The 23787-nt window shown below is 36.9% G+C and overlaps 1 protein-coding gene across 8 annotated transcripts in view; it reads left to right on the top strand.

Annotated features, from left to right (window-relative positions):
• Positions 1-23787, top strand: part of cadm2b (cell adhesion molecule 2b) — a 162013-nt gene that overhangs the window by 135357 nt on the left and 2869 nt on the right. For 5 of the 8 annotated variants that reach the window (XM_047820832.1, XM_027147669.2, XM_027147675.2 and 2 more), the window contains 7 exons: positions 934-1086; positions 1704-1841; positions 8720-8881; positions 10983-11073; positions 12411-12589; positions 18606-18629; positions 23658-23780. In XM_047820832.1, coding sequence (XP_047676788.1) covers positions 934-1086; positions 1704-1841; positions 8720-8881; positions 10983-11073; positions 12411-12589; positions 18606-18629; positions 23658-23780 — 870 coding nt within the window. The remainder of the gene's footprint in view (positions 1-933; positions 1087-1703; positions 1842-8719; positions 8882-10982; positions 11074-12410; positions 12590-18605; positions 18630-23657; positions 23781-23787) is intronic. The other 3 variants (XM_027147672.2, XM_027147676.2, XM_027147674.2) reach the window with 1 other exon arrangement.

Here is a 23787-nt window from a genome sequence, read left to right on the forward strand (position 1 = left end):
TGATCACCTTGCTTCTCGCCTTTATCTGCCTAGGCTGCCTTTGCTTCCAAAACCCCCTCCAGCACTTGCCATCTCACATAAACCATCTATTCTTAGGCAGAATTCAAGCAGACTCATCCCTCAGATTCATCCCTCCGAAAGCCGTCGTTTTAAATTCAGCTGCTGTGTTTAAGATACAGCATTAATCCTTATTTAAGGGTTTGCACAAATTACTTTTTTTCTTTTTTTTCATATGCAGGCAGGGAAATGAACATCTCTGAACAGATATCCTCAGCAATAGAATGTCTGAACATCGTGAAAGAGTGAATCTCAATTAAACAAAGCTGTGTCTTGAAATTCAATACATTTCATAGGATGAAATCTCAATGAGTTGTTGGACACAACATGGAGCTGAAATGAGGTTATATGAAATTATAGGTTATCGAAATAAGAGCTCTTAATTCTGAACTGCAGACGATACAAGCACATGATAATGCTTTTGAGCTAGAGTGAGGATACAGCTGGTCTTTTTTTTGTATCAGTAGGACTCCTCAGCCTCAGAGGACCCTCGAGAATATGTGCTGTTATATTCACAATGGCTAAATTGCAAAAAATTGGAATGTGGAGGAGTTCAAACTGAGCAGCCCTGATGATAAGATGCCTTGATGAAAATTAACTACTACAGAGTTTTTCTCTGCAGATTATGCAACGATTGGAAATACCATATTTAATTATCAAAAGATAACAATACATGTATAGCAGTGCTCAATATGTAATTAGCCATTTTTTTTGTAAAGTTTGACTTTAGTAATACTAATTCTTGTACAGTTCTTTGCCTAAGCTGTGTTTTAAAAACTATTCTGACAGTTCAAGACATTACCCTGTTTTGGGGGACACTGTCCTGACTAATTGGTCAATGTCAAACAATAACAATTGTGTGTCTGTTTATTGTAGCACTGAGGGACAACCGAATTGAGCTGGTTCGAGCTTCGTGGAAGGAGCTGACCATCAGCATCACTGAAGTGACTCTTTCTGATGAGGGACAATACACGTGTTCGCTCTTCACCATGCCCATCAAGACCTCCAAGGCCTTCCTCACTGTTCTAGGTAAATGTTTTCATACTGTAGTTCACATACTCATCAGTATGTTTCAGTCAAGCTTAATGGCTCTTGATGGAAGCATCCCTCCTATAGCAGCAGGGACATATATATATATATATATATATATATATATATATATATATATATATATATATATATATATATATATATATATATATGGAGCCAGTAATCTGACTACCTATTCTATCACCTTAAAGACTACTGCCAAAAACACACTTACAAATGTCATCATTCCATCAAAGAGGCATAATTTAAATGGTTGCTTTGCATTATTCGCATAGGAAAATGCATGTGGTGTACCATTAACTAGACTGTAAAGTATGCTATATAAGCAATGGTCAAGCACAGAGAAGACCATTATCCAAAGAAAAGGTAGTCAAGAGTAAGGGCAAGGGCTAAAATACATGAATAAGAGTAGCAGCATATATGGCTCAGAATGAATAAAGAGGCTAAGGTTGGCACAGACACATTGGGTTGTCCTTCACAAGGACACAATGCATGTATATACTCTGATAAACAGAAAGTAAATTTATAGTGGTACTTTATAACTCAGCAAACAGTGGTTTCTGCTAACACACTATACAATATCATTTTTGTTCCAGGAGTGCCAGAGAAACCAGAAATCACTGGCTTCACAAAGCCTGCTGTGGAAGGAGAGGATGTCACGCTCACATGCACAACATCTGGAAGCAAACCAGCCGCTGACATCCGATGGTTCAGAAATGATAAAGAGGTGCAAGGTATATAAAGAAAGGGTCATTGACAATTCAGCCCTATTTGAAACATAGCACAGTTTCACATTTTCACACCAGTCTTGGTCCTAAGAGAGCACTGAACAAAAAGGTTGACATTTATTCACTTGGATGAATTCAATATACACCAAAAAATTGCAATTACTTTGACAGGACAGTTGGAAAAACTTGGGGTTTGGGGTTTAGCAGCATGTAATCAACTGGTGTAACAGCTGTCAAGAAATGGTCACCTACTCATTATTCTTATATAATAATGAAAAGAGAGCTTATCATCGGTATAACAAATACAATCTAGTACATTGTGCGATCTAATGAGTGTACTGAATATTCTCCAGTATGCTTTCAGACATACAAAACACCTCTAAAGGTCCAGATTTAACACTTGAAAAAAAGCTTTCAATGGATTGTGACGTGACATGACGTGACATATGGCTCAGTATGGTGACCCATACTCAGGATTTGTTCTCTGTGAACACACACACCGTGAACAAACACCCAGAGCAGTGGGCAGCCATTTATGCTGCGGCGCCTGGGGAGCAGTTCAGGGTTCGGTGCCTTGCTCAAGGGCACCTCAGTCCGAGACTCGAATCCACAACCTTAGGGTTAGGAGCCAGACTCTCTAACCATTAGGCCACGACTTCTTCAGAGGACAGTGTATCCTGTGTGTATCCCTGTAGTCATCAGGCTAAAATTGTACACAGTTGAGGGTGATGGGGAAATTTGACATGAAGGATCATGTGACATGCAGGAGCTGATGGGTAACATAGTCAAGTATCGATTTTGGCACAATCACTACAATGCTATACTGTCCTTGTGTACTCTGATGCCAACAAGATTAGATGAATTTCCATTTACAGTATGAATAAAATCCACACACAATGGAAGGTACATGTTATATTTTTCAATAGTTTTCCTCCTCATACTTTTCATGTCACCTCAATTATGAATGATGACCTACCTATAAAATGACCTACAGCACTCCCACTAACAGCATACACACATGCAAATTAGAATATGTTATTTGGGGTTTTATTAAATTAAGGCCTTATCCCAGGAACCCACTGTATTTGTTTCTGCTTTATTGAGGACAATAATATTAAATACTATAAAGTCTGAGAAGCGTGACATTGCATAGTTGAGTCCAGGATGGCATTTGTGATTTACTTAGATTAACTCTGATATTTTTAAACGTTCGGCCACATGTTCAAGGATAAGTTTTGATCCATTTATGTGAGTTTATGAGTCAAATTACAGCAGAGTTTTAGTGCATTACACTAAAGTTGAAGGCACTGGATAGGAATTATTTTCACTTCAATGGGCACATCCACCCTGCAGAGATGGCGAAATATGGTTTAGGTATTTCACTAAGGGTTTAAGCAGGCGAATGGTTGATGGAGCATGAGTAACTGATGGCCTGAGACGTGGATAAGAGTTCCTGACTCAGAAATGGTGTTCACGTACCGTGCAGTAAAATGCCGGCACGATGCTGCAGCACAGCATCACATTCCGCCTCTATGTCACTCACTAGTTTTCAAAAGAATCCGTGATCAAATCTGGTGTAGAGGAGAGGATATGATCTGTAGAACCTTGGGCAAAGCCTAAATAAATTTGACACAGAAGGATGCAGAAAGATACTGTAGGTACATCCTGTGCTTAGATATCTAGAATAATTTGAAACTTTGGTCAAACTTGCAGTGCAGTATATGTAAGCAATTTTGGAAACTTTTAACATATCTCAAGATGGGTCCCAATGGGAGAAGCACACAATTAGATGAGTATTTCCTGAATGCTAATTTTAGTTGTGCCAGTTTTACCTTGCTTATTATACAAGACTGTCCTGTAAGGTATTTTTCCTGTATTTAATTAAAACAGCTCCGTGGAAAAGCCATCAAGACACTGTGCACCCTCTCTCTCTCTCTCTCTCTCTCTCTCTCTCTCTCTCTCTCTCTCTCTCTCTCTCTCTCTCTCTCTCCCTCTCTCACATTCAAGAAAGTGACCACACGTTTTTTTTTTCTGTCATCTGGTGTAAATCCTAACAGTGGGTGGTGATATTGTAATGAAAGACACTTTGGAAGACCTCAAAGACATCCATCCTCAAATAGAAAGTGTGAAGTCCGTCTGTTACGGAGGTGGGGTGCAAAATTGCAGCTTGTGTTTAGACAGTTCCACAGTTGCTCACAGTACATAGAATAAACCACATCGCATGAGATGAATAAATATTCACAAACACAAACTTGAACAATGCACAGACTTGTTAAATATGTACGTGTAAATATCAGTTGTGATAAATAAGTTTATTGAGTAAAAGATTTTAACAGCTCGCTGAAGGAATGTCGGTGCTGTGAATTTGCACAACTTTGTGTACTTTAGCATCAGCATTTTCAACTTTACTTCTTTAATTTAAGCAGAATATTCTCGTTACATCTCTTATATACTAATATACAATATGCCAGGGCAGGGGGGCATAGTGTCAGTGGTTAGCACATTTGCCTTGCAGCTCTGGAGTTGGGTGTTTGATTCCTGTCTGTGATTAATTGTGTGACTCTTCCTGTGAAGTTTGCATGTTCTTCCTGTGCATCAGGGGTTTCCTCTAGGTACTCCGGTTTTCTTCAACCATTGACATGTTGTAGGCTGACTGGCATCTCTAAATTTGTCTGTAAAGTGTAAATGTGAGTGTGTGTGTGTGTGTGTGTGTGTGTGTGTGTGTGTGTGTGTGTGTGTGTGTGTGTGTGTGTGTGTGTGTGTGTGTGTGTGTGTGTGTGTGTGTGTGTGTGTGTGTGTGTGTGTGTGAATGGGTGTGTGTGATGGCACCCATCCAGGATGTTCACTGTCTTGTGCTCAGAGTCCCCTGGGAGAAGCTCCAGGCTACAGAAAATAGATTTATGGATGCAAACAGTACATAAATTATTATACCAGCTGGTTTTGTTTTCTTTAGGTCTCCTCAAATAATCAGAGATTCAATGGCAAAAGCTTAAATTCCAAAAGGGTTTATGTTGTTAAAAGAATCTCTGTCTGTGTTTAGATCTATTGTAGACGATCGAGTCTACTCCGTAACACCGATATCAATGCTTGAGTAGCATATATGATGAAGAAGAAATTTGGGTGTTTCTACATTTAGATGCAAAATGAAGGGTGGTGTTTATGCTAAATGATTAATTTTGCAACAACAATGCAAGTTACTGTGACTACAAGTGACTTCGGGAATGAAACTTTTAAATGAATACAACCAAAGGGCAGGTATTAAATTACCAGAAGCCTGTTTCCATCAGTTATGACATTTACGATGTTTGATTAATGAGTAAATGTAGCAGAAATATTGTTTTGTTGTCTCAATGACTGAATGGTTCTCAAAATGACTTATTTTTTACTCATTATTGCTGAATAAATTTGATTTCTTATTAGATATTAACTGCAAGTTTGCTTCTCTGATGCTGACAGAATTCTAACAGAGCATGTGAAAAGAATTTCATTCACATTTACATTATTAACTAAATATACACTCATGTCTACACTCTTTTCTTTTAAAGTCACTGTATGTTTTGAACTATTTTTCAATGGATAGCACTGCCTTTAATCATTGTTATACTCCAGCTTCAGTTGCCTCTACTCGAGATCCGGACTTGTTGCAGATATCAAGAAGAAATAGCACACATTTATTTAAAGCTTTCATTCTGAATTGAGTTTTGTGTATATTTGATGCAAAAAATAGAGAAGGTACACATTTCTATCTTATACATTTCTATCTTATTAAGAGTTTTAATGCTCAAGAGTCACCTTCCTGCCTCAATGACTAATCTAACTGTAACCTCATCATCCCACAAGGGGATGAGGAGAAACCTTAAAATTTAAGGGTAACCACTACAGTGTGTTTCTTTGCAAATATGACAATGTTTATTTTACAACATTTCCAAGTAGCATCAGAAAGAATCAAAAAGATCAGATAAACAAACAAAAACAAAGAAAGAAAAAGAACTATCTTGTAACCATTGCAGACAACAGGGCTCCCAAGCCTATCTACTAGTACATTTACATTTTACATTTACATTTACAGCATAATCTTAAATCTCTAACATCGAATACATTAATGCTGGTTCACTAGGTTACATACTTAAGATACCATGAGTTTAAAACATTTGTTCAAAGTTACAATGAAAAAGTGTCAAAGGTTGTATTTTTTATTTTTTTTTGCAAAAGATAAGAAAATAAGTGCTAGTGTTTCCTGAATAAGTAGGTTTTCAACCGTCGCTTGAAAACAGCCAGTGACTCAGCTGTCCGGACCTCTAGGGGAAGTTCATTCCACCACCTTTGTGCCAGAACAGAGAAGAGTCTTGTAGTATACTTGCCTCTTACCCTGAGAGATGGTGGTACCAGTCGAGCGGTGCTGGTAGATCGGAGCATGCGGGGTGCAGTGCGAGGAGTGATGAGGGCTTTGAGGTAAGAGGGAGCTGGTCCATTTTTGGCTTTGTAGGCCAGCATCAGTGTTTTGAATTGGATGCATGCAGCTACCGGAAGCCAGTGGAGGGATCGCAGCAGCGGGGTGGTATGCGAGAACTTTGGCAGGTTGAAAACAAGCCAGGCAGCTGCATTTTGGATCATTTGCAGAGGACGGATTGCGTTCATAGGTAGACCTGCCAGCAGTGCATTGTAGTAATCCAGTCTAGAAATGACAAGAGACTGAACAAGTACCTGAGCAGTCTGTGTGGACAAAAATGGCCGAATCCTTCTAATGTTGTAGAAAAGAAACCGACATGAGTGAGTCACATTAGCAACATGAGAGGAAAAGGACAGTTGGTTGTCCATGGTTACCCCAAGGTTGTGAGCTGTGGCTGAAGGGGAGATCAGATCGTTGTGTAAGGATGTAGCAAGATCATGACCTGGAGATGAATCACCTGGGATGAACAGCAGTTCAGTTTTGCTAAGATTGAGCTTTACTAGTTCAAATTAAAAGTAAAACCAAAACCTGTTGAATCCACACTCCACAGCAAAAGGAAATCATACCCTCAAACCAGTTGTTCAAACCCTCAAAAAAAGTTGTTTCCCCCCACATTAACAGATTACACTACATATATAAGGAAACCACAACCCCCATCCCCGGTCATCAGTTGGTCCAAGATAAAAACAAAACAAAACAAAAAAACAAATAACCATTAAGCCATCAATTCTTTCAATAAAAGTAAACATAAACGGCAATCATGCATCATCTGTACTCTTAAATATATCTGTTTAATTCTCAGAGTCACCACTCAACACTATTCCCATGAGGACACTTTACAATTCAGTTCTAGACTGCTATACTGTTCATTAATAAATTGGTCTTTTCATCTGCTATTACACAGCCTTGAAAACACCAAACAGCTTTTCATAGCACATGGTACACAAAGAGGAAGTCACCAAGTTTGACTTCCTTTTATACCATCTTGACTCCTGGGATTTGTAGTCCACCCAATCTGTCGTCCTACACTTTCTACCCCATTACATAACCTTTGTAAAGAATCATAAAGACTGCCTTAAGCTCATCCCAGAATCCGTACTAACAACATTTTGGAAACATTCTGCGTCCTTTCAACACGTGTAATACTGGTTGACTTTTCTCTGTTGTCTACTGTAATGACAATCCAACCATCTGGCTTTTAAAGTTCCCTTATTAGCTTGATTTCTTTCAGAGTTTGATCCCTGTGTATTCTCAGTGAGTCTTTTTGTTTGGCACGATCACATGTGATTGGTTTCTTAGGGATTTAAATCATGATTTCAGTTAACTTTTAAAGTCTTTACTGAAATAAATGGATTAATCACAAATGATCATTAAAATGCAAATAAATAAACAGAACATTAACCGTTAAAGATATTCAAGGTTTTTAGCCATATTCCTGTTAAGGTCAATGTTCAATCATTACGTCTGAGTCAGGCAGTGCACACTAATAGAACCAAACATCATTATGAGTTCAATACGTCCGTGGTTGCATAGATTAAATGATTCATTTCTAAAATGTCAAGCTATCTTTTTAAGAAATATCGACAAATATATTTTGACAAATTGCTGGTGATTTAACTGAAGAAACCAGTTAAAGAAACCTATAGATAGAAGGTGAATCAATACATGTAGGCATCAAGCTGCCCACTCAGAACCAAACTTGGCCGGCTCTTGTTTACCAATGCTTATCTAGATGCGAAAGATGTCAAGAGTATGGAGGGGGGGAAAAAGACGGAAATAAAATCAATATTTTGTTTAGATGGCAAAAACGAGATTTGGATGACAATTTCAAGGACAGAGGAGATTTGTGTGTGTGTGTGTGTGTGTGTGTGTGTGTGTGTGTGTGTGTGTGTGTGTGTGTGTGTGTGTGTGTGTGTGTGTGTGTGTGTGTGTGTGTGTGTGTGTGTGTGTGTGTGTGTATGGGTGAAGGAAAGAGAGAAAGAGAGAGAGGGAGGGCAAGTCCGAGTACTGTGCAGTGAACTGTTTGGCAAAGACCCTCCAGGGGAATGTTTGCACGGACCCATTTTGCTGAGCCATGGCTTTCATGGTTAGTGGACAGGAATGTCTCTGGTGTAAATCCTGGACAGTGGTTCTGTATCAGTGTCCTTTTCTACACCCCTCTGACAAGTGGGAAATTGTCAGTGGTGCTTTACTCCCATTCCTTTTTCACCCATTGGCTTTATAATACATTTCAAGAAATGTCTGACTGGAATGTTGAAAAGCTTCAGACCAGGACCCAGTTGGTTTGTAAGACTTGCAAGTTGCTGCTTTGTTCTGCTGACAAAAGAAATAAGAGAATAGAAATCAATGTGGTCTGTAAAGCAGGCACTAAAGAAAGAGTGCTATAAACTGGGGCAGAACTCTGACATGCTCTCATTGGTGTGTGTTGTTTCAGGTGTGAAGGAGGTGAATGCCACAGGCAGGTCTTTCACAGTGAAGAGCACTATACAACTCCAAGTGGACCAGAAAGATGATGGAGCTGCATACACCTGCAGCGTGGAGCACATTGCCCTGAACTCAACTCCTCACCATGTCACAGAGGTGCTGGAGGTCTACTGTGAGTAACATCTTAGGACAGAGATGATCCGAAAGCCTTCCAACGTCCCTAAGCAATATAATAACCGTCTAGATGAGAAATGATTTCAGATAAGCAGCTAAAGTTCTACTTTAATCAGCAGGTTTTTACAGTTCCATGATGCAATATGTTGCAAAAACATTAGAGTAGTATATAAAAAATAATTGGGTATAAATTAGCACCAGATGGAAATTTGCAGTCTAAAATATGTTTTGCATTTTCATATTTATTTATTGATTTATTAAATTTTTTAATATAAATATATAATATTATAAATAAATGAATGGGTCTTTATTGATTATTTAATCATATACGTTTAACCATATATTTTAGCCGATTCTGAATCATTTATAATTGCCATATACATTTACATGCATTATGAATTTTTCTTGCTGTTTGGTCTCAACACAGTATATCCAACACAACGCAAGACAAAAACAATACAGTTCCCTTCCTAATATGACAATATTAATACTAATACCACCACCACCACTACTACTACTACTACTACTACTACTAATAATAATAATAATAATAATAACAATAATAATAATAATAATAATAATAATAATAATAATAATAATAATAATAATAATAATAATAATAATAATAATAATAATAATAATAATAATAATAATAATGTAATAGGTACTAATAGGTAATATGTAATAATAATGAGATGTAATATGTAATAGCAAAGATATATTGGAATAACAATATAAGTAATATTTTACAATATTAATAAAAAAGTAGTAATAATGATAACAGCATAAGAATCTAGTGCGAGAACTAGGAATGCAATTATTTAGTGTGAGCTTGCTTGTTACTAGCAGGTCAACATAGTAGTGATTACTGAACGCTGCCTAGCTGCAGCCTGTGTAATAATAGACATTGTCAGTGGAAAGAGGCTGCTTCAATGGCATGCAGTTTTTGTTAACAGAGAGTGAAATCACTTTCCTGATGGTAGTTTTTGGAATAGGTAATTAGCAGAGTGGGAGGTAGGTGTCACTGATTATTCTACCTGCTCGTCTCTTTGTCCTGACGATGTGCAGGACTTCAATTGGTGACAGACCGCAGCCTGTGATTTACCTGATAGTGTATTGCAGCTTCCTCTTTTCTCTGGAGGAGTCTGCACCAAACCAGATAGTGACGGCAGACGTATGGATGTTGTCTATGGTGGCAGGACAGAATTGCACCAGAATAGCCTGGAGTAGATGGAACGTTCCCAATTGCTGAAAGAAATACATTCTTGCTGAGATTTCTTCTTGATGGATCATGGATGCATCTCCCTTTTCAGGTCCTGTGCAATCACAGTTCTCTGAACGAAGTCATTCTGCTCACTGATGAGTTATTAAGGATGAGTAGGAAGGGTGTATACTCCTGTAGGTGTTTTAATACGGCGTGAAACCCAGTATTAACTGCATTGACTAGAGATCTGTTGCTTGGATTGAGAAGACCCTGAGTTTGAGAAATCTCATCAGCAGTCATTCAAAGGTCTTCATAATAACAGAGGTGAGGACTTCTGGTCTGTAATCATTAAGGCAAGTTATCTTTGGATTGTTTGGGACTGGGAGGATGATTGATGTCTTGGCCAGGAACAGTTTTTAGCTGCAATGAGCAGTCAAATATGTCCGTAATTATGGCAGACAGTTGATCAGCACAGTGTTTGAGTGTTCCAGGTGCAACAGGATCAAAACCTTTAGACTTTTTCTTTCGACTATTGTTCTTTGATTATACATGGAATTGGGGTGGTTTGGATGTGAAAACTAAGACTAGCTGTGTAGGTGACAGATTTAGGTATCTGATGGGCCATTTGTTTCTCAAATCTGAAGTATATCCTTTACAATATATACACTTTATTGGAAAAATAATTCACAACCATCAAATAATGTAAGACATAATTTATTGTCTTAACACTATCTTCCATCTAATTTAACATGTATTTGTACTGCAGGTGTTTCATATTTTATCTAATAAACATTATTCCATGATTAATTGAAGGTATGAATAAAATATTTAAGGTCCACGTTTGCCAACTGCCCCGATTCTTACTTGCCAATTGAACTGTTTTTCTCCATCACAGATGCACCTCAGGTAGAGATTGTTCCATCTTTAATCGTGCCACAGGAAGGACAGTACTTCAAACTGGAGTGTACATCTAAAGGCAACCCCTTGTAAGTCAATCACTAGTGAAAGGCTGTTCATTTGTTGGCTGTTTTTTTTCTGTTTTCAGTTTAAAGAGTACAAATAATTCCAGAAAATGACAAGGAGCTTTTCTCCACCACATGAAAAATGTTATAATAAATCATAAAACCTTGATATTTAGGAGACCTATAGTTAGTTGCTAAATCTTAAATAATTACAGAGATATTGTATAAGCATGGTGAATTCTGTGACCTTTCCAAGCCACAGGCCTGACCTTTAAAAGATTCTCACTCAAAAAAATAATAAAAGGGCGAGACAGTAATTTTTACTGGAGCTTTAAATATCAAACCTATGCAGGTCTTAAACAAGCAAGCTTTTATTATACCAAGCACTCAGGTTGCTTCAGTAATGCACTGCTTTTCATAAGGCAGGACTTAGTACAGCTAATGATATTTCTAATGTAAAATTTGGAACAAACGTGAATGAAACAACTAACAATGTTAATGACTGTTAAATGAAATGCACAGATTTTATTTTTTAAATTTTTTTTTTAAGACATTGTTATATAGAATTTAGCAGTACCATCTGGCTCATTCTTGCAAATATCTAATCAGTCAACTGATATAAATATAGATTAGATTATTCACACCAAACATCAAAATAGGGGGAGAATGTGATCACAGTGACCATAGTTTAGCTGTTTCAGAAACTGCTTATGTCCTGTGATTTGCACAGAATGGTGCGAGAGAAAAAAAATCAGTGAGCTGCAGGTCTGCACATGAAAACAACTTGTTAATGGGGGATGTTGATGAGAAGTGGCCATAATTATTTGTTCAGACTTATTTGAGCTGGTAGGAAGGCTTCAGTAGCTCAAATCACCACTCTTTAGAATGTACAACACGTCGGATTTAGAGGTGAATGAGTTACAACAGCTGAATATGACATTCGGTTCCAGAACTTTCATCTAACCAAGCCAGCATTCAGAGGCAACAGTGGGCACAGATTCAATAAAACTAGACTGTTGAAGACTGTAAAAATACCAAATGATGCATTTTCATTCTTTAACCATCTGCCACCAACAAACATGCCACACCCAGAGACACTGAGATGACATCTGTTCCCATGTTACTGGCTTTATGCGTTGCACTCCTGCTACACAATTGGTATATCCTCTCATGCTCCCCTATATATATAATATAAATATAATATTTTTGCTAAAATATATAAGATATGAACGACTTGAGATGCATGAAAGAATTTACCACAACAGAGTAAAGAATATTATTAATATACAGTATAGAGTAATACATTTCATTTCTTATGATGAAAGAGTGTGTGCTAAATGTGCTAATACTCATTGTTGTAGACCTGACCGAGTGTTATGGACAAAAGATGGCGGGGTGCTTCCTGATGTCGAGCGAATGATAGTGGAAGGCAGAGAACTAATCATCACAAGCCTCAATAAAACAGACAATGGCACATACCGGTGTGAGGCAAGGAACCATCTTGGGACCAACAGTGATGAATATGTTCTGTTTGTGTATGGTGAGTTCTTATTAAAAAATGCTAACAGTTACATACAGTATTGACAAAAATTTGGTTCCATTTTGCATCTTTGTGTTTTCATACTTTTTCTTATTCAATTGTCATTTCTGTATTCTGCTGTTTACTTTGGTTCTGTCTTACTTATAGTCTTTCAATCGATCACAGCACACAAAAAAGATATATACGCACACACACAAACACACACACCCCTTAATACACACATAACTCATAACTCATTTTGACCCAGTTTAGTGTTGTTATATGGAAAAAGGGAAAAGTGCTGTCGGAGGCAGTATTTAATGGTGAGGCTGAGATATCAGTTGATCCTCAGCTGCAGACGGTGCTGTGTGAGATATAACGTTTAATTAAGGCTACTAACACACACAAACATTTGTCAAGATAAAAATCGGACGTAGGTAAAGAATATTATCCATGGACAAAGATTTCAAATCAGCAGCCACAGACCAGCGACTGGGTCAATCATATACAGTATGCCAGTGCAATATAGGCAGTCATGCAAAGGTGGAGGAATTATTCGCGATTTGTCTGTGCTGAGGATTTAATATATTTACTGCATTTTCCATTTCATATCTTAGTCAAAGGTCATTATTCTCTGTGAGGTAATTATTCGTGACATAGACCATTCTCTGTGAGGTGCGATTTTCTCCCAGTATTTTTTTTTTTTTAAAAGATGGAACATTTCAGGCTGAATTGCAAGCAATATCTGTTTTATACTCTCTCTAAAAATTCTCTCTCTTATTATTTAGGGTACATTTGTACCATCTCTTGTAATGTGACCAATAAATCAATTCAACGAATTTAACTAAAACCTCAGGCATTTAAAAGACAGATATATTAAGTGAAATTGTAAAAGTGTCACAAATGATGAAAGGTTTCAATTAAATTTTTTTTTAAATCCTCCTTGCATATTGCTTCTAAATGATGAATTTTATTATTCGATCATATTGATGAGGATCTTCATTTTGTACACAATAAATATTTCCATTTTGGCAATAAATGAACCTTGCTAGAAGTAAAGTGTGTAGAATAATATAGCTAAGTGAAGGGACCAGACAAAAAAAGCTAAACCCAGCAAAGGTCATAGCCAAAGGTTATTTTCACTAATGGAGAGCAGCACAGTGTACTCACATCTCAGTGATCTGTAAAAGTTAAAACGATTCACCCTTGACTTCATCAAACCTCCACCAGCCAGCACATCCAGCTGCATTTATCGTCTGCTCAACAGGCAGAAACAGAGAGAGAGAGAGAGAGAGAGAGAGAGAGAGAGAGAGAGAGAGAGAGAGAGAGAGAGAGAGAGAGAGAGAGAGAGAGACCCTCACTCACATTAAACATTACTTTTGCTTCTAATTCATCTGAATGTCTTTCTGTGTGCCAATGAGACATTTATCATCTCTCTCTCTCTCTCTCTCTCTCTCTCTCTCTCTCTCTCTCTCTCTCTCTCTCTCTCTCTCTCTCTCTCACACACACACACACACACACACACACACACACACACACACACACACACACACACACACACACACACACACACACAGTCGCCTTTGGATGAAGATAATTTGCTAATGGCATGACTGCTAAGAGGCAATAAATGTCATCTGAAGTCACCCAGGCACTATTCATCTCCATTTAGCATTTCAGCATTTTTATGTGCCTACCAATCGTGAACTTCACAATCTAGACATGTAAACTGATGGAAATTATATGATATGACAAAATCATAGCAACATCATGTGGACATTTTTTGCAATTACTAAAATCTTGATTAAATTTAAAATATTTAAATTCTGTTTCTTATTATCTTTTAAGCGTTAACTGCTATATTGATTTGATAAAACAGTAAAGAGTCAAAAAAATTCCAGTTCTGCATTTTAAGAAACATTTTTATAAACAGTTCGTCTGAAAGATTTTGCATTCACCTGTGTGAATATTTTAAAGGAAAGGACTATCATTGTAAGGAGGGACAAGCACATGATGGCTTGAAAATTAGATGCCAGCATTCATTTGAAGCCTGACTCAATCTAAACCCAAACTGTGCACCATTAGCTTCCTAAAGCTGATATTTATGACAGGGCTTCCATGTGGAAACTGCTCCCAGGACAATGTAAAATACCAATAACCTTTTGTAATGAGAAGCACAGAAATTGGACCTTGAACACTCAACATATGCAATATGGTAAGATGTGTTATCTGGATAGGATTGTCTTTCCTTTACCTACTCCCAAATGACCCATATGCTAAGTCTTGGAAATTAGATACTTGCTATTGATTGCCATCTCTTTGTTTTTCATCCATCCTCCCAGGATTAAAAAGCCTGATGAGTATAGTTTTCATTCATCACAAATAAGCAGCTGTACTATATCACAGAAACATGAATTTTCCAATCACATTAACATGAATGTTGCAGTCTGATGTTCAACACTCGGGGGTAAACTGAGATATTGGCAACACCGGGTCATATTTTTAAACTCCTTTGTGTAAGTTTACTTAGAAAGAAACTGACTAAACTGTAGAACTTAGCTTCTAGGCATTGAGCCGTATAATTGGCAAGTTTAACTTATTTATTTATGTTTGTTGCACACGAAAGGGTAATAAAATTAAACAGCAATTTATAGACAAATGCATAAAGAAGTCAGTGACAAACTATTAAAGAAGGAGGTGGTAGCTGCTGTGGGGCAGCGGCTGAGCTGCATTACTGCACGATCATTTTTCTGGATTTTTTTATGTCATTAAAAGTAAATTAGATGTGCTATTAATATTCCATGTATTAATATTTGTTTGGAATTTATTAACAGATGTACTTGTTTATGAAGAAGGTTTAGCAGTAAACTTTTGTAAAGCTGGTGGGAACATTTTCTTTAGTTTAGCCCATAAAAACATTTTACTACTTTACTAAATGATTTGATGAACTGATAAATGAGGCCCATTGTGAAAAGAGATCAGTTTACATGTGGAGGTCTCAACATCGCTCTATTGGTTTATGTCATAAAGTGTTAAACTGGGTGATTAGACTTAGTTTCTCAGGGTTCCTTGTTGGTGAGTTTGTGTTGTGTCACATTATAATGTACAGCTAAATGACAAAACTGTGTCTGTTTGTAATATTATAAAAGCAGAGCACAAAGCTGTACTAGCTAGAGTGAACAAAATGGTTTTCTTGTTCATTAAAAAAAAAATCATTAAAAAAAAAACAAAACATTTAATAGCCATTACCGCTGGCCATTCAGATTTCACTCAACTTTTCAGATAATCACATTTAGTGTATAGTAATTACACAGCCATACAGGGAACTAATTATATATTGTCCAAATTAATAAAAAAAAATTTACACAGCCATGTAGATCATACAGATTAATAAATGTACCTAGCAATACAATTACAGATTAACAAGTGTAATACACATTGTTACACAGAAAGCTAGATACACTATATGTTTGTGGGCTGCCTGAACAACTCTGGACAAAGTTGGGCTTCTTTGGATGCTGTAATATGGTTTGCCAAAGCTGGAGTGGAAGAAATCAATGGCTTGCACATGCTTCAAAATCTAGTAGATCTAGATGAGTGGAGGTTTCAAAGATACAGTAATCTCCTCACGTGATGTACAGTAGAACCTCTGTATGAATTATGTCTGATTTTTCTAGCAATCTCAGTAGTGACAATTTATTCTGGCTGCACAACAGAATCCCCGGGAATTACTGTGACTAAAGCAGAGAAAAGGGAATTCGATAATCATGAAAGTTTACAAGCAGAGGGGTTTGGAGTGTTCCTTTAGCTGCCTGGGGTTGCTTATTGGTGTGATTTATCACCCTGAATAATGCAATAGATTGTACGATTGATTTTAAATCGATTTTAAGATTGTATTAGAAATTATTTACTTTACCATAAGACTAACTCAACTCTTTTTGTTTACAAAGATGAATCTCTGCTCCTCTGTATCCCCTTCATTTCCATGTTTATCACATAGATTATTGAAGCCTATTGCTGTATATGTATATATTGGGGATAATAAGGAACAAAACTTGTGACAGAAAGGATCGGTTATATATCTGTAATATAGTTCATTATCATATAACAGTCTCAGCAGGAACAGTAGGCTCATTTTCCTCAAATTAGATGTATCAAACTGTGCTGCTATATGTGTATAAAACTATTCTTGAACTTTTTTTTCCAAGTCAGCATCAGCATTTAATATCTCTTGGGAGGTTAAAAAAGAAGTGCATCAATTGCCTTCAGCAGTGAAATATTTATTAATTGATGTCCTCACTCAGTTGCACTAGAGACATCTTTTAATTAGACTGTAGAGATAGCCTAAAAGGAATTATGTATATTTGCACTGAGAGGCATGCAAACGTTTAGAAAATTGTTTTCACACAAAGCCTTTTCCATCAAAAAAATTGTTACATCTCTATGGTGTTTAGACACACACAAAAAATATAGCTAAAGAGCATGAAACTATGTTTGTTTGTTTTTTTTTTTTTTTTTTTTTTTTTACAAGATCCAGATATTTAAGGAACTAAGTGAAGGTAACCTGAATGAAGGGAAAATCCCAGAAGAACACTACACACAACAGACAATGAACTGAATGTACCTTATTTGAAACTTAAGCCAGGGAAACTTGCTTAAATCCATCCTCATTAAAAATGGAGGAGCTGCGCATTTTAGACATCCCTCACCGGGAAAGAGGCAACGAATATTACTGTTTCAGTAAACTTATACTTTTGGGAGTGTGTGCAAGATGGTGTAAAGCCAAGCTCAGAGGTTCAGACTAATACTGCTGGGAAGACACACAGTCTGCAGAGCAAATGGGTCTGGATCAGTATAGTGTCTTTGAATCAAATAAGCTGCTCCCGCCCTTCTCTCTCTCTCTCTCTCTCTCTCTCTCTCTCTCTCTCTCTCTCTCTCTCTCTCTCTCTCTCTCTCTCTCTCTCTAACACTTTCTTTTCTCACATTGTCTCTATGGTTGCTGCCACCTTTCTTCACCTCCACCTTTTAACATCACACTTTCTTTTTCTTTAAGCATATAAATTGGTTTAAAAGGTTTTTAGTGACACTATACCGAGATAAAAGCTAAACTTCCAGGTGTCAGTCTGTCTTAGATGTAAAAGATAAAAGATAAAAGAGATAAAAACAATCAGTCCTTCTGGTTCTGTAGTTCATCTAGTTCATCTTATATTCTCAAAGAATATATACCTTTGCACAAGAAATGGACTTCACTGGGATCACACTGAAGTAATAAATAATGAATGTTTTATTATTTTATCCTTTTTGCTGTGAAACTCCAATATTCATTCTTGTGAAACCACTTGGCATCCAAAGTCACATAATTAGTTAATTAATAATTAAAGTCTAGCAATGCTTGGAGTCCAGCAGCACACAAGAAGGACCATGTGTTTGTTAGAAAAAAAACGAAACAAGCATCATCATGAAGACTGGGGAACTGTCAAACAAGTCATGGAGAAAATTCTGGAAAGGTGTCAGTCACGGCTTGGTAATTAAAACTGACATTAACGTTGACTATCCTGCATTTATTAAAAATTTAAAGGCCCAACAGTGGCTCTGCCTAGAGGAGGCCATCCACCAAAAGTCAGTGACTGGGTAAAGAGGACATTAATCAGAGAAGCAACCTAGAGGCCATGGGTAACTTGGGTAGGAGCTAAAGAGAGCCACAGCTCACATGGGAAAAGCTGTTCACAGGACTCACCACAAATCTAGTAGCATACATGTACATAATATAGCTATAAACTGTCACCAACAATGTAGGTAAGCATTACAATAACAATGTGTTGTATAGGGTTCTTCAACATGCTTGTAGTTTCTTTACTGTCCCAGCCTGCTACGTGCTCTCTAATTCTCTGAAAGCATGCTAATATTTACTGTCTTCATTAGTATTCTTAAGTTTATGTGTGTTAATGTGTGTGTGTGTGTCACCACTGTTGATTTCCTGATCTCCTCACCCACGTCTTCCCTTGTTGCCCTTCTCTGTCTGCATCCATGGCAACAGCCAAAAACTTACCAGGTACTTCAGGTAACTATCGCCTCGTTCAGTGTATGGTCATTGCGAGACGTGGCAACTCAACCTTCTTCATAGCATGAGCTTGGGGTCATTGCCTTGCATGGGAGCACTTGGGGTGACGTAAAGAAAGGCCATGGTGCTCCATTCCAATCACTCCCACGAGAGGCCCTCAAAACTCAGAAGCTTCTGCCACCAGCAAATCAGTCCATTGTACTAGATTAACACTTGCTTAAGCTATGAAAGGATGTCCAAAAATCATGACTTGATTGTTTCAATAAGAAATTTAAATGTTTTGTATACATAAAACAAATATTTGTATCTAGTAACTGCTTCCATAGACTTCCCCAGCAGGAACAGTTTCATGTTGTCTTGTTACATTTCATATAGTATGGAATAAGCTCAGAACTAGGACTTGAAATGGAGCCACTGAGCTAACAAGCTCTATAAAATGATGTTGGTGAAACACAAAGAAAAATGATGTAGGAGTCACAGCATGTTTTCATATCATCAGCGTGTGCATGGCACTGTCCTTGAAAAAGTGATTCTGTTCTGCTATATGCAGCATTACGTGTATTTTGTTCTGGTCCATTGATGTTTCCCTGTAGTCATTTATTTCTACCATGTTTGTGTATGTGTTATGTCTTACATTATGGCAAGAACTCTGGTATATTCTGGTCTAATTATCTTATTGGAACTTACTTGTAGAGATTGTTAGTCTGTGAAGAGAAATTATTTAAATAATTAGAAATTCTAATTTGCTTTTAGGATCTAATCACACCCACACCTTATTTCCCAGAGACTATTATGTTATACATGAGTGTTTGAGATCTTTTTTTCCTGACTGAAATTATTGAATGGAAACAAAATATTAAGCTGCTTACATTTCCCTTTAGTATATTACTTGGCAATATCTTATACGATTATAATTTGTTTTAATTCAAATAAAAAATATATTCATTTGCATAAATTTAAGATGAAATCATTTTATAAACTTTATTAATATTGTACTATATGAGTTCATGTTGATAAGGGAAAGTCAGATTTCACTTCCCATAATGCCAGTATTCACAGAACTACATTAATCCTCATAAGCCATTTGTAAACACTAACAGAAATCTACATAAATATTCATAAAGGCTTTATCCAACAGGCTTCAGATCTGTCAGTTTTGATGTGAAGTTGATGCCTACATTTACTAATATAAATTTTGTTTTATGGCAATTTCTTTTATTACTATATCATGATAAAAATGTATGAATGTTACTATAAAAGCAAGCATACTTTCAAATGAATTCAAATAAGTGTGTTTGGTTTTGATGTTTTGTTTGACATCACATTACTATTATATGATGCTTCTTTATGTACCAGAAGAACACTGATCTAGTCTGTTGACACGAACATTTAACTGAGAAATTGTCAGAACCAGTGTTGTCTGGTGATGATACTGAATCAATGGGCTAAATTGTCTTACTGTTTATTAGTAACTCTGTGTTAAATATTATGAAACCATTTTGAGCCTTTCATTCAAACCACTTAAAACCTATGGGTTTTGTTTTCCCTTAATCTTAAGCTTTACAGTTTTTGCTTTCAAAAGCTTTATAAAAATCAATTAGCCACCTAGATTCTTTATAATACTGCTGCTAATATATTTCAGTGTGTAACTTCACTGTGTATAAGAAGTAGGTCTAAGTAAATTAGCCCATCAAATCCATGGGACATATTATCATGCATCACTTGACTGAACTGGTCAGAGGTACCATGCATTAATCTACATTCTGAGCTAGAAAGAAATCAGGCTCAACTTCACTGTATTATTGTTGCTGTTGTTTTTGGTTCCTTAAAAGTAAACAATGATCCAGATTAAGCCACGTAGATGACAAAAATTGAGCCACATTTTAAAGTTGTGAGCACTTAGCCCAACTATGACTGTGTGTACCAGTTGGCCCTAATCATAATACAATCTTGTGTATGTACAAATCCATCACTTGCCTTGGTTATAATGTCAACTTGACATTAAAAATAGTTGAACACTGTCTTTATGACAGCAGATGGTCAGCTTATAATGTAGATATGGCAATAAACACAGTGCAATTACACATATACTGTAGATAAAACAGCATGTCCAGGGTAGATGCATGTGAAGGTATAAAGAGCAGATCGTTTATTTGATTTGGATTTTACTCAAGTGCTCCACTTCTATTTACACCTAAGGAAATGAACAAAGAGAAGGAGCACAGTGTGCATATTTTAGCACATAAAGCTTTTGAGTTTGTTCTTGTGCATAACTTGTGTATTTATATCAACATGCAGTGTTACAGGTCACAAGATGTTTTGGTGTAACAGCAATAAACAGTGCTAATTGAATTAACAGTAAGACGATATATATGTAAGCATGATAAGAAATGAAGCCTGAAGTAATATACCTAACTAAAAAGCATTATTAATAACCTAGGATTAGGCTTATATTCACGTCAAATCATTACCTTGGTCTGCCAAATGATGAACATACTCAACAATATATTTTAAAACAACAATCAATTGTTAGAACTTTTCTAAGCAGTTCAGCAGTTTAGATATATGCTGTCACTGGCTTCTAGAAGTTCATGCTAGAGTTCACTTTTCCCAGTTGCTAGCTGTCATCAGATCTAATTGGTGGGAGGGACAATGGAAAAATGACTTAACTAGGATAAAGTGTAGAAGAAATCCTATTATAATTACATATAATAATATATAATGTATATGTGTAAATAATATATAATCAGGTGAATATGTAGATTGAGTATATTTGTTTAAATCAATATATACAACAAAATATTTAAAAGTTGTATTTGTAAAATCTTTACTAAAAACTAAAACATCCCAAAATCATCAGCACTTACTTAAACAATGTCCAGTCCACCATGTAATCTTCAAATCTAAGTCTAAATGTTAATTAGAGTAAATGGGTTTATATGGGTGTTAAATATGGCACTGCAGAAGCCATTTTTCCTCTCATCTCTCAGGGTCACTTTGCCAAGTGCAGCAGCAGCAGGACACATTCATCACTATGAACTAATGAGAGCGCGCGAGCACCGCAGTAAAGACACATAGTTAAAGTTTACACGCTCACATAAGCACTGAAACAGTACGCTCGGGCTGTGGACAGGGCCAAAGGTGCCAAACACCTACAACATCCTGAACCAAATGACCAGCAGACGTTTCATAGCGTCCTTAGAAGGTAGAGGTCATGGCGAACACGACAGGCAGCGAGTGCACAAGAGGCACTAGAGGGCTATCTCTGCTGCAGTGGTCGCTGCAGGGAAGGAAAGTCATTATTCCAGGTGACAATTAATCAACACAGCTCCAAAGATGACGGAATTCACCAACATCCGCTCGCTCAAAGTTAAACCCGAGAGACAAATTAACCCTCAGCTCAGACATTTTTAAAGTTGGTCATATTTCTTTAAGGGCTGAGTCAGACCAGAGGAAATGTTATAGCAGAAGTCTATTTTTTTATTTGCAGAGGCCATTTTTAATATGCTTTCTACTTAAAAAAAAAAAGGTGGACCATCTATTAGCACTGATAGGCAACATGAGAATGCTCAACGTTAACAGCATGACCTGGGATTTTTTTCTGGCTCTCTGATTTTCTAGGATTTGACCCTGCTTAAACATCCCATTATGTAAATAAAGCTATATATACATATAAATCAAAGGCCCTTCTTAAAAAAAAAAAAAAAATAAAAAATAATAATTATATATATATATATATATATATATATATATATATATATACATAAGCTCCCACTCAGACACCGTACACGCCCACTCAGACAAATCCGTGACCACCTGCACGATGGTTTTATTACAGACCCCCCCTCGACACTGGTTGCTATGCAACACACGGCGCGCAGGTGATCAGCCTGTACGTGCTGCACCTGGCCGCGCCTCTGTATAAGCCGTCCGAGTGTTTCACTCAGCGTGTGTATATAGAGAGCTGTGCCAGATAACACAGCAGTGTCATGCATTTCTGATTTGTGAGTTATTTCTGAAACAGAAAGTAAAGAGAAAACTTTCAAGATAAATATTTGAGTCATTTCATTTTTGAGCGATTTGCCTTTTTAAAATTTTGGTGCATTTAAGTTCAACCCGGTAAAAATACATTTTGCTTTTTGTGTGTGTGTGTTAGATGAATGATCTAAATCGTGCACTTCTACAAAAAGCCTAGTGGCTAGCGCTGCTGAGTGGTGTAACAAAACTACATGGTTCAGCCTAACCAAGTCATTCTGGGTTTGTTGATATGTTGCATAATGATGCCATATTGTGTCAAAGATACTGTGATTCAGAGGAAGTGAAGTTAAAAAAGTTTAAAAAAGAAAAGCGGATACAAGCACAATCAATGACCAACGATTAATAATAACTAGGGCTCCCGGTTCCCCGTGTTCTTCTCTATAATCTACAGCATTAATAGCAGTAGTTAGAAGTCTGTATTTAACTAGCATTGAATGAATTGACATTGTACTAAAGGGAAAAACTCTATAAGCACTGTAAATTAACACCCATTATCAAAAACTGCACTTCTTTCAGTTAACTGTAATTGTAAACTTCTACAAATACCCATGAAAGTTGCTTCATAAAAATGTCAAAGTAGGCCAGTAACTTAAAAAATCAGCCAATCATACTCACAACCTTAATCTGTCAAACAGTTAATGAAGAAACAGCACTGCTATTGATAACACAGTAAATTTAGTAAGACTTCCTAGAAAGCCTATTTTTTCATAGGATAGAGAAGAAAAAAAATGTTTGACACATTTTTCAGATCGTTTCTCCAGATGTACTTAGGATGGAAGTCAGATGGAAAGCACTCAGTGGTGTCCTGAATAGACTTGCAATGAAAAGTGTGTACCAGAATGAACACTGCTTTAACCTGTCAGAAACCATGCCCTAACATGCAAAACAGAAATGCTGTCATGAACTCTTAAATCAAACGAGTTCAAAAGCTAAAAAAAATTATAATGTACTATTTCAGAGATCATCTCTCTTCTTTCTTTTGTCCTCCAGACCCAAATGCGTTGACTCAACATGGTCCTGATCACGCACTGATTGGAGGAGTGGTGGCTGTGGTGGTCTTCATCACGCTGTGCTTCATCATCGTCTTGGGCCGCTATCTGGCCAGGCATAAAGGTAGGCA

This window comes from Tachysurus fulvidraco, chromosome 11, assembly GCF_022655615.1.
Source record: "Tachysurus fulvidraco isolate hzauxx_2018 chromosome 11, HZAU_PFXX_2.0, whole genome shotgun sequence".
NCBI lineage: Eukaryota > Metazoa > Chordata > Actinopteri > Siluriformes > Bagridae > Tachysurus > Tachysurus fulvidraco.